Raw genomic sequence first — 17,502 nt, 5'->3', positions numbered from 1 at the left:
AAACTCTTAGTAGGTTCAATGGTGAGCACTTGGAAGTTCAGACTAGCATAAGTCTTTCCTTTTACTTAAGTGATTCAGAAGATAAAGAACATCATTTTTGCGAAAAAGGACCTGTTCCTTGTTTGCATGAGTGACAGTGTGATGTGTTATCATAAAGTACATATAATTTCTACCTTTTCTTTCAGTTTCAGTTCACATGAGCTACATTTATAATAAGGAGAAGTCCCTAATATTTTTTGGGTATTTTCGGTCTACTTAAAGGGACAATCTACACCTTAGTCATCTTAAAGTCTTTCTTTAGATGAAGCTGCAAATAGCCTCCTTTACCCCTTTCTATATCAGGCAGCATGAACGGTAAAAAGTTATTTTAGAAAGAATATTGTTTCTGGCCACTTTGAAATGGCTGCCAAGCTCCACCCACTGATGACATCATGATCTGTGCTACATCTAGGCACTCTGTTGAATAGCATTGACAGTATATTGAATTCAACTACTGAGCCTTTTGTGATTGGATGCCATATTGAGCCCAGATCATGATGTCATCAGTGGGGCTGAGCTTAGCAGCCATTTCAAAGTAGCCAGAAACAATATTCATTTCAAAATAACTTTTTTACCGTTTCTGCTGCATGATATAGAAAGGGGTGCAGGGGGCTGTTTGCAGCTTAATCTAAGGTGAGACTTTAAGATGACCACGGTGTAGACTGTCCCTTTAAAGTGGATAAAGCCATCTATCATGTAGGCAGTCAGTCGTATCGCTTTAAGGGCGAAGCAAACCTTTTTATTTGTAATTATAAATCTTGTTTACTCCCTGCAGTGTAAGACCAGTGTAAGCTTTTTCATCACAAGATTCTTGTTTCTTGTCCTCAAATGTTTTTTTGCCGCTAAGTGTGTATAATCAAACAATTATCCTACCAAATTATCCTACCATCAGCTTTGTTACATTTTGTAATATCTAATTTGTTCAGAATTATTTAAATATGTTTACATTTGTTGACTTACAGAGCATATAACAAATGCAGTAAAAAACAATATTCTTATTGCAAAATAGACTTTCTTAGACTAAAACATTGCTCTGTGATCCAAGACTATGCGGAGACGCCAGTATAACCACAGAGGGTTCACATAGGGTACACTTTAGGATGCAGGATGTGAGCCAGGCCTCTACTGTTTGTGGTGGGTGTATGTTCTGTAGTGGGCTCTTTTTGGGATGGATTCTGATCCAATGACTTTGCTCATTCAGTAGATGCAGTGTCGCTCAGGAGCTGTGGCCCTTTAAGGTGTGTCTGCTACCAAACTATCAAGCAGTGGTAATGCTGCGCTCTTTCTGCAACATTTATATAACTGCTGTGTTTGTGCACGGTTACCATTTCAGCTTTTTAACATGTAGAGAGTGAAAAAAAAGTCTGTGCTTGGCAACTTGCGCTGCATTAACCATCTTCTTCTGTTTCATGCAAAATAAGTTTAAAGGCTGCCAAATATAAACTCTGAATGTGAAAATCGGTGGCTTTACACACAAAAAAAGGATGATTTCAGCCTTTTAGAGTGAGTGAGACCATATGCTGATACAGACAGGCAGATCTGTGCTAAATATTTATTTTGTAGCGTACAAAGTAACTTTCATTGGTTTGCCCTGTTACTTCAACATTACTTTCATGAAAGGGTGAAAAATGCTCCTATGTGTTAGAGGCAACCATTAGCGCAACAATAAAATGTTCTGTGTTTAACCCCTGCAAAGGAGTGAAACATTAAAAAGGAATAGTCTAGTCAAAATTAAACTTTCATGATTCAGATAGGACATGCAATTTTAAGCAATTTTCTAATTTACTCCTATTATCAATTTTTCTTTGTTTAGGCCCATTTTTGGCTCAGCACCTAGGTAGAACTTTCTGATTGTGTCTGAAATGTAGCTATCAATCAGCAAGAGCTACCCAGGTGCTGAACTTAAAATGGGCCAGCTCCTAAGCTTATATTCAAATAAAGATACCAAGAGAACAAAGAAAATTTGATAATAGGAATAAATTAGAATGTTTCTTAAAATTGTATGCTCTATCTGAATCAAGAAAGTTTTATTTTGAATTGTATGCCCTTTTGTTTTAGAGTAATTGTATTAATTGGTTTGGTTTTTAATGCACAATAGTTTTCTATGAATTAAACAGTTGCTTGCACTCATTTTTATTTTATATTTTTATTATATTTCTTGCTGTTTTGGTATGTCTTTACTTTTCCAATTCAGAAGTTTTGACTGGGCCCACAACAGACTTTGCAATACGTTTTCAATATTTAGTTTTGTCCTCTTTTCCTGTTTAAATTTGGATATTGTGGGTTTTCCAATTCCTGTGAGAATTGCAGATTGCAGATTCCAGATTCAACAAACTTTAAAGGGGTAGGAAAGTCAAAATTAAACTTGTATGCTTCAGATAGAGCATGCCATTTTAAGACGCTTTAAATTCACTTCCATTTTCAAATGTGCTTCATTCTCTTGGTATCCCTTGATGAAAAAGAATACGCACATATTATACACTAGTGGGAGCTAGCTGCTGATTGGTGCCTGCACACATTTGTTTCTTGTGATTAGCTAACTAGCTGCTAGTGCAATGCTGTAACGTCAGCATAGGATGACAAGATAATAAAAGTAAATTAGAAAGTTGTTTAAAACTCTAAGTTCTATCCAAATCGTGAAAGAAGATTTTGGGGTTTCCTGTCCCTTTAATACCGCCATAATATACACAGTGATCAATCAGAGTAATATCTTTATCATCTGAGATCAATCAGTGAAAGATAAATAAGCCATTTTTTTTTTTTAAAGGGAAACCTAGGTTACAAAATTGTAGCGTCCATTAAATTTTGGGAGCTAAAACTTTACAATTGTATCTTTCTGTATTATTATATATAATATGATTCTACATAAAAATCTCCTAATTTATTCTGACTAACTTTAACTTTGAATTCATCATAATGGCTAGCATTTATTTAGTATTTAGCGTCCCTTTAAGTTCATATGAATATTCCTTTCAATGATTGCTACATTTTCATATGTCAAGTTGGTTTAGAGCCTTCCCGTTAAAAATGTTTTGTCATTGGGTTATTTTCTTATGATAATTCTATATATAATACACAGACACTTTCAGTTACCATTTATAGGATAAATCTGGTTCATATTTCAAATTCCTAAAAAAAATGTGAGATGGTTAAAATACTTGTTTTTCTTTTAAAGGGATATAAAACCCACATTTTTTAATTTCACAATACAGGTAGAGCATGCAATTTTAAGCAACTTTCTAATTTACTCCTATTATCATTTTTTTTTCATTCTCTTGGTATCTTTCTTTGAAAAAGCAGGAATGTAAGCTTAGGAGCTGGCCCATTTTTTGTTCAAACGCTTGGGTAGTCCTTGCTGATTGGTAGCTACATTTAGTATGCTGAATTGTGAAATACAAAATTTGTGTTTTATATCCCTTTAAAGCCTGCTTTTTAATGCTTGATCAAAATGTAGAATTTGTGCCCTTTTTAAATTTTTGTATTTTATCAAAGATCATTTTTGCTTTTGATTTTTTCTTCAATATTTTCATAAATGAGCAGCTTGCTTTGCTAAGCTTTCTGCCTTCAGCACGTTGCATTATATTCTGTATGTGCTGGTGAAATAAATTGTATGATTTTCTTTACTTTTATTTTGACCTTGATATATTTGAGTTAAAGTGATGGTAAATCCTAGCGTTTGTGAAACGCTAGGATTTACCATTGGAGCTAATAAAGGGGACTTTCATTCATGAAGTATAAAATACTATATTCTAAAAGCTCCTTTATTTGTTTGCAGCATTCGCTGCACTGAGTTGCTATGTATAGTGCGTCGCACGGCTCTTGGCTAAGAGGTGGAAACGTCACCTCTCAGCCAAATAGAGTCCTGCCGTGGGCTGCCTTAGCACCTCAGTGCAGCAAACACTGCAAACAAATAAAGGAGCTTTTAGTATGAACTATTTTATACTAAATGAATGAAAGTCCACTCGGTTTCAGAAACGCTAGGATTTACCATCACTTTAATTGCTTCTATTACACTGTGTTTTCTTGTTAACTGGAAGCATCACTTTGTAAAACATGGTTTTAATGTCCTTTTTTTCCCCTGCTTTCTTGCTCTCTCTTTTTTGCTTTCTCACAATATCTTTCTTATGCTTTCTCTTTAGCACCAGGGCACAGGTGAAGTGTCTCGTACAATCCTTGTCCAAGTGGCCGAGTCTGCTTACCGCTTTGGTCTTGGTTCAATTGCAGGAGGTAAGTCACGGTTGAATGTCATCATTTTATCTTTATTATCACTCCCCCTACCCCTGTTTAGAAGATAGACAATACTATGACTGTCCTTCACACAAGCTTTGCCCCTGTGGGTTGATGACACTGCAAGCATTTTGGTCACGTTCCACTGAACTCCATGGGTTATTGAGTAGTTATGAGTAGTATCTGTATCTTGCCAAGTCCCAAACAAGTTTAGAAGTCCTCTTAATAAGATGGTAGAATCTTACTGATGTGTTTTAATAAAATCTCTGACAAACCTTTAATGTAATCTCATTAAGTTTATGAAAAAGGCAAACCGTGGAATGCATGCAGTTATCATGATTTGGTTCTTGTTCTAACATATTTTTTTTCCCCTTCTACCTTTTTTATTTTTAACCCTGTCCTAAAGCTGTTGGTGCTACTGCGGTATATCCTATTGATCTGGTGAAGACACGAATGCAGAATCAGCGTTCTACAGGTTCCTTTGTAGGCGAACTCATGTACAAGAACAGTTTTGATTGTTTTAAGAAAGTGCTTCGCTATGAAGGTTTCTTTGGACTATACAGAGGTAAGTTAATAGGAGAAGGTGTTTAGTTACCTGCAGTGAAAAGATTAGCAATACACATTCATTATTTATTTATTTTGTTGCAAATAAAATACTTTGAATTTGTGTTTGCTCCCTGGAGAGACTGAATGATTTTTGTAATTTTGCTATGCTTTCAATTTAGCTCTTAAAGGGATATTTTAGCCACAGATATGTATTTATTTTTTAAACATTTTTTTATTGTTGTTTTTTCATTATCCTGCTACTTTTAGTTGTAGTTCTGCACCATTTATTGCATATCTTATTTGGTCTTTGAACTCAAACTGCTTCCTAACTGATTTTCAAAGCAAAATTCAGATCCTTAAAGGGACAAAACTTTTTTTCTTCCATGCTTCAGAAAAAAAAAAAGTTTCCAATTTACTTCTGTTATCAAATCTACTTTGTTCTTTTGGCATCATTTGTTTAAAAGCAGGAGGGTAGGCTCAGGACATGCACGTATCTGGACCATGTTTCAGCAGTTTTGCAAGAATACTTTTAACAATGTGATGCATTTGCAAGACCACTAGATGGCAGCAATGTTTGCTGCTATGTAGTGGTCCAGGAACATGCACTGCATGCTCTCCAACAAAGAATACTATGAGAATTTTGGTATTGTCAAATCTTATTAAAGAAGAAAATTGGAGGGGGGGGGAATTATGCTCTATGTGAATAAAAAAAAAAACCCTTGGAATTGTTTGCTTTTAATAATTTCTATTTAAAGGGACAGTCTACTATAGAATTTGCATTGTTTAAAAGATACATAATCCCTTTATTACCCATTCCCCAGTTTTGCATAACCAGCACAGTTATATTAATATACTTTTTACCTCTGTGATTACCTTGTATCTAGGAACCGTCTTCCAGCCCCTTGATCACATGACTGTGACTGTTTATTATCCATTGTTTTGTGCTAAATCTTAAATAATCCCGTGTCTGAACACAGTTTTATCTATCTGGCCCACGTGTACTTTCTGTCTCTTTATATTTAAAAGAGATTTATAAAGCATGTGATAAGAGGCAGCCCTCGAAGGCTTAGAAATTTGCATATGAGCCTACCCATGTTTAGTTTAAACTAAGAATACCAAGAGAAAAAAGCAAATTTGGTGATGAAAGAAAATTGGAAAGTTGATTAAAATTAAAAGTCCTATCGGAATAATGAAAGTTTAATTTATACTAGACTGTCCCTTTAAAATAATTTTTTACTTTTAAAATTAAGCAACTTCATTTGAATTGACAGTGTCCCTTAAATTTACTTTTTGTCTTGGTATCCTTTGTTAAAACCTAGCTCCTTTCCATGAGTGTGCACGTGTCTTGAGTACTATATGTATATAAAACACTGCTACCATATTGAGCTCGATTTATCCTCCTGTGGCAGACAGAGGCTCCTGTGCGCTTGCGTGCAATCCCGCGCTCAGCCAATCACGTACAGGCAGGGGCTGTCAATCTCCCTGGTCTGAAGAGACCGTAGAGGTGGAGAACAGGGCAGCCTGATGATTGCTGCTTGATATATCCTGACTGCAGGTTCGCTTGTGCGAACCTGCAGTTGGATGGGAAGAGGAAGGGCTTTATAAATCGAGCCCATAGTGTTCAAAACACACGCACACCCCTGCCTCTATATATGGCAATAGAAAGGAGCAAAAGTTGTAACTGCAATATCTCCTTTGTGCTCTACAATTTAAATTATGAGATTAAAAGGACATTAAGCAGTGATATAGTAATATGAAATTATAAATTGTGTATATATAAAAATAACTCTGCAATATACTTTTATTATTTATTTTGTCCCCTTTCCCAGTAATTCCATTCTGAAATTGTGAGCTTTTCAGTTCCTGTTAGAAATGGAAATGCAGAACACAGTTATATTCCACACAGCCATTGGCTGCACACCCTAATGACCTATTTATAACTGTCCCTAATTGGCCACAGCAGAGGAAATAACCTAAATTACAACATGGCAGCTCCCATTGTTTTATAGACAATACGATTTTATACTTTTTCAAATATTAAACAGCTAATAAAACTTTAGAAAATACAACTGCATGTTGTTCTCAAGCTAATCTTTTATTTGAATGCATCATTCTATCTAGAATTTATTTAGTGTTCCTCTCAAATTTTCAGTTTAATTTTACATCCATATTCCTTTTAAAGGTAAAACTTTACAGAACGTCCAGTAAAAAAAATAAATTCCAGAAACCGATTTAATGAAAAGCAAATAGAAATGATATAAATCAATAAGTGCTAGAAAACACAAGCTTTCAGTGTTAGAAAATAAAATGACATACAGCAGACTGTTTTATGGTGTTTATTTAGCAGAGTTATGGTCTACAAACCTATCCACACCCCAAGAGCTTCAGTTTTTCATAATCCAGGCTTGTGCCAAAGTGTCTGGATTATGAAAATGGTGGGATTTCCTTTGCTAAATATTTCAGTTTCTTGTTTCCTATGCAAAAACAGCCTTGAGAAGTTTACTACTGTTTCTATAATCTCTTCACCTCGTTTAATATTTAGATATAATTATAGTTGGTGTTCTTTAAGCTTTGCAACATTTCTGGGGGAACGAGGCTTTACTTTACGTTATCTTACAGTGGTAATGTTTAGGTTTATTTAATAATATGTGAGTTACTGCATCTGTAATGGGATGTGAGCTATTTTAAATGGTGTCAGATATGTAAAGCAGTTTGACTTACATTTCCTACCACCTGGAAGGTCAACAAAGCTTAAATGCTGTGTGTGTGGGGGGTTCACCCTTCTGTAGTGTTAAGTGGCTTCACCTTTTTGTACATTCACAGATATATACGTGGCACAGACTGAAATTACAGTCTGGGCAAAACCCAGATAAACTGCAGAGGAAACTCCACAGGGGGTCTTTCAATACTACTTAAAGGGACATATGTAATGTTTGCACTATTCAATGTATAATTAATAAATTATAAACACATAGTTAAAGTTCCACTCAGATGCCACAAGAGTTGCAGCTCATGAGTTGAACACAGGCTTTGATGGGCAGGGTTGTGTGACTGCCGATTAACTCACTAGATGTTTATTGCTCAGGTCCAGCAGTTCTCTGCTGCTTTCCAAACTGCACTTAAAGGGACAGTCTACCATATAATTGTTATTGTTTTAAAAGATAGATAATCCCTTTATTACCCATTCCCCAGTTTTGCATAACCAGCACAGTTATATTAATATACTTTTTACCTCTGTGATTACCTTGTATCCAGGAACCTTCTTCCAGCCCCCTGATCACATGACTGTGACTGTTTATTATCTATTGTCTTAACTTTAGCATTGTTTTGTGCTAGATCTTAAATAACCCCCTGTGCCTGAACACAGTGTTATCTATATGGCCCACATGTACTTTCTGTCTCTTTGTGTTGAAAAGAGATTTAAAAAGCCTGTGATAAGAGGCAGCCCTCAAAGGCTTAGAAATTAGCATAGTAGCTTACCTATGTTTAGTTTAAACTAAGAATACCAAGAGAAAAAAACAAATTTGATGATAAAAGTAAATTTGAAAGTTGATTAAAATTAAAAGTCCTATCTGAATAATGAAAGTTTAATTTATACTAGACTGTCCCTTTAATCGTGCTTAACCCCCTGTGCCAGGGTTAAACACAGAGTTTCTGCTGATCAGTGCAAGAATGACATGTAACAAATTAGAGCATATTATTGTTCCACTGCAATGTCCCTTTTAGCCACTAGTACAGAAACTCATGTGAATTTGTAGGTGAGTGCTAATGATTTTGAATAGTTAAAGGGGCATTCCAATGCAAAAAATGTATGCTCTTGTTCATTAGAGCATTCCATTTGTCCATATCCCTAGCTAACACTGTGTTTAACCATCACAAAGGGGTAAAATACTTGGTAATGTTCTGCTCTGGAGACAAAGCATTGTGCATCCCAAGCAGGAAACTGACAGTTATTGGTGGCCTTGTGCAACTGTTGTTCCTAATTGGTTCACTGGCTTGCAGCTGTTAAGTGACACTTATGTGCTTAACTTGTTGTATGGACTTAAACACATAGTTTACAGAGAACAGTAATACAAATGTTTTTTTTTTTGTTTTTTTTGTTTTTTTTTTTAAATTACAGGGTAATTTTTGCTTTAGAATGTCCCTTTAAGATTTTAGTTGCTATGTTCATTGCTGAACCCATGGGAAATATGCATAAAAATGAGAGATTGCAATACCAGCTATGTGGGTTTTCTCTAAGAATAAGAATGCAACACATTTTGTCTAATCAATAGAAAATGTTAATCCTCACCGAGGTACATGGCTTTATGTTTACTTTGTGTTAACAGAAGAATTACATTTATTTATAAACTAAAATAGTTTTCTCTTGTTAAGTGTATCCAGTCCACGGATCATCCATTACTTTTTGGATATTCTCCTTCCCAACAGGAAGTTGCAAGAGGATCACCCACAGCAGAGCTGCTATATAGCTCCTCCCCTAGCTTCCATATCCAGTCATTCTCTTGCAACTCTCAACAAAGCTGGAGGTCGTAAGAGGAGAGTGGTGTTTTATACTTAGTTTATTTCTACAATCAAAAGTTTGTTATTTTTATATTTAGAAGAAGAATCTGCCTGCGTTTTCTATGATCTTAGCAGAAGTAACTAAGATCCATGGCTGTTCTCACATATTCTGAGGAGTGAGGTAACTTCAGAGGGGGAATGGCGTGCAGGTTTTCCTGCAATAAGGTATGTGCAGTTATATTTTTCTAGAGATGGAATTTGCTAGAAAATGCTGCTGATACCGGATTAATGTAAGTAAAGCCTTAAATGCAGTGATAGCGGCTGGTATCAGGCTTATTAATAGAGATGCATACTCTTATAAAATTGTAATATAAAACGTTTGCTAGCATGTTTAATCGTTTTTATATGTGTTTGGTGATAAAACTTATTGGGGCCTAGTTTTTTTCCACATGGCTGGCTTGAATTTTGCCTAGAAACAGTTCCTTGAGGCTTTCCACTGTTGTATGAGTGGGAGGGGCCTATTTTAGCGCTTTTTTGCGCAGCAAAAATTACAGACACAGACATCCAGCTTCTTCCTGCATGATCCAGGACATCTCTGGAGGGCTCAGAAGGCTTCAAAGTCGTATTTGAGGGAGGTAAAAAGCCACAGTAGAGCTGTGGCAGTTGTTGTGACTGTTTGAAAAACGTTTTTGTCATTTATTATTCCGTTTTTGGTATTAAGGGGTTAATCATCCATTTGCAAGTGGGTGCAATGCTCTGCTAACTTGTTACATACACTGTAAAAATTTCGTTAGTGTAACTGCCTTTTTTCACTGTTATTTCAAATTTTGACAAAATTTGTGTTTCTTAAAGGCGCAGTAACGTTTTTTATATTGCTTGTAAACTTGTTTAAAGTGTTTTCCAAGCTTGCTAGTCTCATTGCTAGTCTGTTTAAACATGTCTGACACAGAGGAAACTACTTGTTCATTATGTTTGAAAGCAATGGTGGAGCCCCATAGGAGAATGTGTACTAAATGTATTGATTTCACCTTAAACAGTAAAGATCAGTCTTTATCTATAAAAGAATTGTCACCAGAGGGTTCTGTCGAGGGGGAAGTTATGCCGACTAACTCCCCCCACGTGTCAGACCTTTCACCTCCCGCTCAGGGGACGCACGCTAGTATGGCGCCAATTACATCAACGCCCATAGCGATTACCTTGCAGGACATGGCTGCAATCATGAATAATACCCTGTCAGAGGTATTATCCAGATTGCCTGAATTAAGAGGCAAGCGCGATAGCTCTGGGGTTAGAAGAGATACAGAGCGCGCAAATGCTGTAAGAGCCATGTCTGATACTGCGTCACAATATGCAGAACATGAGGACGGAGAGCTTCAGTCTGTGGGTGACATCTCTGATTCGGGGAAACCTGATTCAGAGATTTCTAATTTTAAATTTAAGCTTGAGAACCTCCGTGTATTGCTTGGGGAGGTATTAGCTGCTCTGAATGACTGTAATACAGTTGCAGTACCAGAGAAATTGTGTAGGCTGGATAAATACTATGCGGTGCCGGTGTGTACTGATGTTTTTCCTATACCTAAAAGGCTTACAGAAATTATTAGCAAGGAGTGGGATAGACCGGGTGTGCCTTTTTCCCCACCTCCTATATTTAGAAAAATGTTTCCAATAGACGCCACTACACGGGACTTATGGCAGACGGTCCCTAAGGTGGAGGGGAGCAGTTTCTACTTTAGCAAAGCGTACCACTATCCCGGTTGAGGACAGTTGTGCTTTTTCAGATCCAATGGATAAAAAATTGGAGGGTTAACTTAAGAAAATGTTTATTCAACAAGGTTTTATTTTACAGCCCCTTGCATGCATTGTGCCTGTCACTGCTGCGGCGGCATTCTGGTTTGAGGCCCTGGAAGAGGCCATCCATACAGCTCCATTGACTGAAATTATTGACAAGTTTAGAACACTTAAGCTAGCTAACTCATTTGTTTCTGATGCCATTGTTCATTTGACTAAACTAACGGCTAAGAATTCCGGATTCGCCATCCAGGCGCGTAGGGCGCTATGGCTTAAATCCTGGTCAGCTGACGTGACTTCAAAGTCTAAGTTACTCAACATTCCTTTCAAGGGGCAGACCTTATTTGGGCCTGGCTTGAAGGAAATTATTGCTGACATTACTGGAGGTAAGGGTCATACCCTTCCTCAGGACCGGGCCAAATCAAAGGCCAAACAGTCTAATTTTCGTGCCTTTCGAAATTTCAAGGCAGGAGCAGCATCAACTTCCTCTGCTTCAAAACAAGAGGGAACTGTTGCTCATTCCAGACAGGCCTGGAAACCTAACCAGTCCTGGAACAAGGGCAAGCAGGCCAGAAAGCCTGCTGCTGCCCCCAAGACAGCATGAAGGAACGGCCCCCTATCCGGAAACGGATCTAGTGGGGGGCAGACTTTCTCTCTTCGCCCAGGCGTGGGTAAGAGATGTTCAGGATCCCTGGGCGTTGGAGATCATATCTCAGGGATATCTTCTGGACTTCAAAGCTTCTCCTCCACAAGGGAGATTTCATCTTTCAAGGTTATCAGCAAACCAGATAAAGAAAGAGGCATTCCTAAGCTGTGTGCAAGATCTCCTAGTAATGGGAGTGATCCATCCAGTTCCGCGGACGGAACAAGGACAGGGTTTTTATTCAAATCTGTTTGTGGTTCCCAAGAAAGAGGGAACCTTCAGACCAATTTTGGATCTAAAGATCTTAAACAAATTCCTCAGAGTTCCATCATTCAAAATGGAAACTATTCGGACCATCCTACCCATGATCCAAGAGGGTCAGTACATGACCACAGTGGACTTAAAGGATGCCTACCTTCACATACCGATTCACAAAGATCATTGGTTCCTAAGGTTTGCCTTTCTAGACAGGCATTACCAATTTGTAGCTCTTCCCTTCGGGTTGGCTACAGCCCCGAGAATTTTTACAAAGGTTCTGAGCTCACTTCTGGTGATTCTAAGACCGCGAGGCATAGCGGTGGCTCCTTATCTAGACGACATCCTGATACAGGCGTTAAGCTTTCAAATTGCCAAGTCTCATACAGAGATAGTTCTGGCATTTCTGAGGTTGCATGGGTGGAAAGTGAACGAGGAAAAGAGTTCTCTATCCCCACTCACAAGTGTCTCCTTCCTAGGGACTCTTATAGATTCTGTAGAGATGAAAATTTACCTGACGGAGGCCAGGTTATCAAAACTTCTAAATGCTTGCCGTGTCCTTCATTCCATTCCACGCCCGTCAGTGGCTCAGTGCATGGAAGTAATCGGCTTAATGGTAGCGGCAATGGACATAGTGCTATTTGCTCGTCTGCATCTCAGACCGCTGCAATGATGCATGCTAAGTTAGTGGAATGGGGATTACTCAGATTTGTCCCCTCTACTAAATCTGGATCAAGAGACCAGAGATTCTCTTCTATCTCTGGTCCATCTGTCCAAGGGTATGTCCTTTCGCAGGCCAGATTGGACGGTTGTAACAACAGATGCCAGCCTTCTAGGTTGGGGTGCAGTCTGGAACTCCCTGAAGGCTCAGGGATCGTGGACTCAGGAGGAGAAACTCCTCCCAATAAATATTCTGGAGTTAAGAGCAATATTCAATGCTCTTCTAGCTTGGCCTCAGTTAGCAACACTGAGGTTCATCAGATTTCAGTCGGACAACATCACGACTGTGGCTTACATGAACCATCAAGGGGGAACCAGGAGTTCCCTAGCGATGTTAGAAGTCTCAAAGATAATTCGCTGGGCAGAGACTCACTCTTGCCATCTGTCAGCGATCCAGGCGTAGAGAACTGGGAGGCGGATTTTCTAAGTCGTCAGACTTTTCATCCGGGGGAGTGGGAACTCCATCCGGAGGTGTTTGCTCAATTGATTCATCTTTGGGGCAAACCAGAGTTGGATCTCATGGCGTCTCGCCAGAACGTCAAGCTTCCTTGTTACGGATCCAGGTCCAGGGACCCAGAAGCGACGCTGATAGATGCTCTAGCAGCGCTTTGGTTCTTCAACCTGGCTTATGTGTTTCCACCGTTTCCTCTGCTCCCTCGACTGATTGCCAAAATCAAGCAGGAAAGAGCATCAGTGATTCTGATAGCACCTGCGTGGCCACGCAGGACCTGGTATGCAGACCTAGTGGACAAGTCATCCTTTCCACCATGGACTCTGCCTCTGAGACAAGACCTTCTAATACAAGGTCCTTTCAATCATCCAAATCTAATTTCTCTGAGACTGACTGCATGGAGATTGAACGCTTGATTCTATCAAAGCGTGGCTTCTCCGAGTCAGTCATTGATACCTTAATACAGGCACGAAAGCCTGTAACCAGGAAAATCTACCACAAGGTATGGCGTAAATATCTTTATTGGTGTGAATCCAAGAATTACTCATGGAGTAAGGTTAGGATTCCTAGGATATTGTCCTTTCTCCAAGAGGGTTTGGACAAAGGATTATCAGCTAGTTCCTTAAAGGGACAGATTTCTGCTCTGTCTATTCTTTTGCACAAGCGTCTGGCAGAGGTTCCAGACGTCCAGGCATTTTGTCAGGCTTTGGTTAGAATTAAGCCTGTGTTTAAACCTGTTGCTCCCCCGTGGAGCTTAAACTTGGTTCTTAAAGTTCTTCAAGGATTTCCGTTTGAACCCCTTCATTCCATTGATATTAAGCTTTTATCCTGGAAAGTTATTTTTTTGATGGCTATTTCCTCAGCTCGGAGAGTCTCTGAGTTATCTGCCTTACAATGTGATTCTCCTTATCTGATTTTTCATGCAGATAAGGTAGTTCTGCGTACCAAACCTGGGTTTTTACCTAAGGTGGTTTCTAACAAGAATATCAATCAAGAGATTGTTGTTCCATCATTGTGTCCTAATCCTTCTTCAAAGAAGGAACGTCTTTTACGTAATCTGGACGTAGTCCGTGCCTTGAAGTTTTACTTACAAGCTACTAAAGATTTTCGTCAAACATCTACCCTGGACAGAGGAGAGGTCAAAAAGCTTCGTCAACCTCTCTTTCCTTTTGGCTTCGGAGCATAATACGCCTAGCCTATGAGACTGCTGGACAGCAGCCCCATGAAAGGATTACATCTCATTCTACTAGAGCTGTGGCTTCCACCTGGGCCTTTAAAAATGAGACCTCTGTTGAACAGATTTGCAAGGCCGCGACTTGGTCTTAGCTTCACACCTTTTCCAAATTTTACAAATTTGATACTTTTGCTTCTTCGGAGGCTGTTTTTGGGAGGAAGGTTCTTCAGGCAGTGGTTCCTTCCGCTTAATCCCTGCCTTTTCCCTCCCATCATCCGTGTACTTTAGCTTTGGTATTGGTATCCCACAAGTAATGGATGATCCGTGGACTGGATACACTTAACAAGAGAAAACATAATTTATGCTTACCTGATAAATTTATTTCTCTTGTAGTGTATCCAGTCCACGGCCCGCCCGGTCATTTTAAGGCAGGTCTAAATTTTAATTAAACTACAGTCACCACTGCACCCTATGGTTTCTCCTTTCTCTGTTTGTTTCGGTCGAATGACTGGATATGGCAGTTAGGGGAGGAGCTATATAGCAGCTCTGCTGTGGGTGATCCTCTTGCAACTTCCTGTTGGGAAGGAGAATATCCCACAAGTAATGGATGATCCGTGGACTGGATACACTACAAGAGAAATAAATTTATCAGGTAAGCATAAATTATGTTTTTTATTGCTTTGCCATTCATTATAAGGAATATACTAATGATATGTTCTCCGTATTACCATTACCTTTTGGTAATTTTTACGGATTTTCAAATATTTTAAACATAAAGATTCTATATTTATATAAAGTCTGTTATAGCATCCTTTAGTTGCAGAAACCATCTCTTAAAAAATGTATTACAGGCACGGAAGACAAAATATTTATACTTCCTTTTTAGTTAAAAAAAGAAAAAAAACAATAAATTAAAATCGGTGCAAAGGAGTGACCTAGTGCAGAGGGCACATTGCTCCCATCAGTTTCCTGTTGTACAGAGCTACAGTTAAAATACTGGAAGTGATAAGGTGAACCAAACCTTGCACTATTAAAGCAGCAGCTGGTAATAATTTGGTATTTTGTCCCTCCCTAAAATTGCTAAGATGTGGGAACTAGCTGTGAGGTCATGTAGGCCAGGTGTGCAAGTTTAAAATCTGAGGCCAGTTTGCACCCAAGAGTTCTGTAAAGCAGTGTTTTTCAACAAGTGTGCCGTGGCACACTAGTTGCCGTGAGAGATCCTCAGGTGTGCCGCGGCAGACTGACAACAGTGCGGGGGTGTCCCTCTTTCAAATTTTTAAATATTGGGAGGTATGTGACAGGCTCATCAGGCATCATTTACAACCATTACATTGACATTCATTCACAGAAAATCATTATGATTGTTTGTGAATGAATGTCAATATGTCATGTATAGTTTGTAGGAGGCATGGCATGACAGCACAGTACAGTGTATGTGTGTATATATATATATATATCCTGTATTAGGCTACAATGTGTGATTTTGTAAAATTTTGGGATGGTGGTGTGCCACAGGATTTTTTCATGTAAAAAAGTGTGCCACGGCAAAAAAAGATTGCAAATCACTGCTTTAAAGCATATTACTGTATTATATTTGTAAATATTTACTTCCCTGTGCTATGTAAATCTGTATTGTGACAGTCAAGATCTTGCTAGTACCTATATCATTGTAAGAATGGATTTACTTTTAAATGCACATTAAACGTATCTTGTGTTTGTGTGTAAATATTGTATTTGTCCCCTGCTCCTAAACAAGCTATTGGTTTTGCAGTGTTTTAAAGAAACCTTTTCTCCAACATAGGTGTGTCCGGTCCACGGCGTCATCCTTACTTGTGGGATATTCTCTTCCCCAACAGGAAATGGCAAAGAGCCCAGCAAAGCTGGTCACATGATCCCTCCTAGGCTCCGCCTACCCCAGTCATTCTCTTTGCCGTTGTACAGGCAACATCTCCACGGAGATGGCTTAGAGTTTTTTAGTGTTTAACTGTAGTTTTTATTATTCAATCAAGAGTTTGTTATTTTGAAATAGTGCTGGTATGTACTATTTACTCAGAAACAGAAAAGAGATGAAGATTTCTGTTTGTATGAGGAAAATGATTTTAGCAACCGTAACTAAAATCCATGGCTGTTCCACACAGGACTGTTGAGAGCAATTAACTTCAGTTGGGGGAACAGTGTGCAGTCTCTTGCTGCTTGAGGTATGACACATTCTAACAAGACGATGTAATGCTGGAAGCTGTCATTTTCCCTATGGGATCCGGTAAGCCATGTTTATTACGATCATAAATAAGGGCTTCACAAGGGCTTATTAAGACTGTAGACTGTTTCTGGGCTAAATCGATTCATTATTAACATATATTTAGCCTTGAGGAATCATTTTATCTGGGTATTTTGATATAATAATATCGGCAGGCACTGTATTAGACACCTTATTCCTTAGGGGCTTTCCCAAAGCTTAAGCAGAGCCTCATTTTCGCGCCGGTGTGGCGCACTTGTTTTTGAGAGGCATGGCATGCAGTCGCATGTGAGAGGAGCTCTGATACTTAGAAAAGACTTTCTGAAGGCGTCATTTGGTATCGTATTCCCCTTTGGGCTTGGTTGGGTCTCAGCAAAGCAGATACCAGGGACTGTAAAGGGGTTAAAGTTTAAAACGGCTCCGGTTCCGTTATTTTAAGGGTTAAAGCTTCCAAATTTGGTGTGCAATACTTTTAAGGCTTTAAGACACTGTGGTGAAAATTTGGTGAATTTTGAACAATTCCTTCATGTTTTTTCGCAATTGCAGTAATAAAGTGTGTTCAGTTTAAAATTTAAAGTGACAGTAACGGTTTTATTTTAAAACGTTTTTGTACTTTGTTATCAAGTTTATGCCTGTTTAACATGTCTGAACTACCAGATAGACTGTGTTCTGAATGTGGGGAAGCCAGAATTCCTATTCATTTAAATAAATGTGATTTATGTGATAATGACAATGATGCCCAAGATGATTCCTCAAGTGAGGGGAGTAAGCATGGTACTGCATCATTCCCTCCTTCGTCTACACGAGTCTTGCCCACTCAGGAGGCCCCTAGTACATCTAGCGCGCCAATACTCCTTACTATGCAACAATTAACGGCTGTAATGGATAATTCTGTCAAAAACATTTTAGCCAAAATGAACCCT

At 38.6% G+C, this 17,502-nt stretch overlaps 1 protein-coding gene across 1 annotated transcript in view; it reads left to right on the top strand.

Annotated features, from left to right (window-relative positions):
- Positions 1-17,502, top strand: part of SLC25A13 (solute carrier family 25 member 13) — a 396,949-nt gene that overhangs the window by 192,174 nt on the left and 187,273 nt on the right. The window contains exons 10-11 of the mRNA XM_053714082.1: positions 4,179-4,266; positions 4,673-4,831. Of these exons, the coding sequence (XP_053570057.1) occupies positions 4,179-4,266; positions 4,673-4,831 (247 nt within the window). The remainder of the gene's footprint in view (positions 1-4,178; positions 4,267-4,672; positions 4,832-17,502) is intronic.

The sequence above is a fragment of the Bombina bombina genome, chromosome 5 (genome assembly GCF_027579735.1).
Source record: "Bombina bombina isolate aBomBom1 chromosome 5, aBomBom1.pri, whole genome shotgun sequence".
Taxonomy (NCBI): Eukaryota; Metazoa; Chordata; class Amphibia; order Anura; family Bombinatoridae; genus Bombina; species Bombina bombina.
This window is presented reverse-complemented; position numbering and strand designations above follow the sequence as displayed.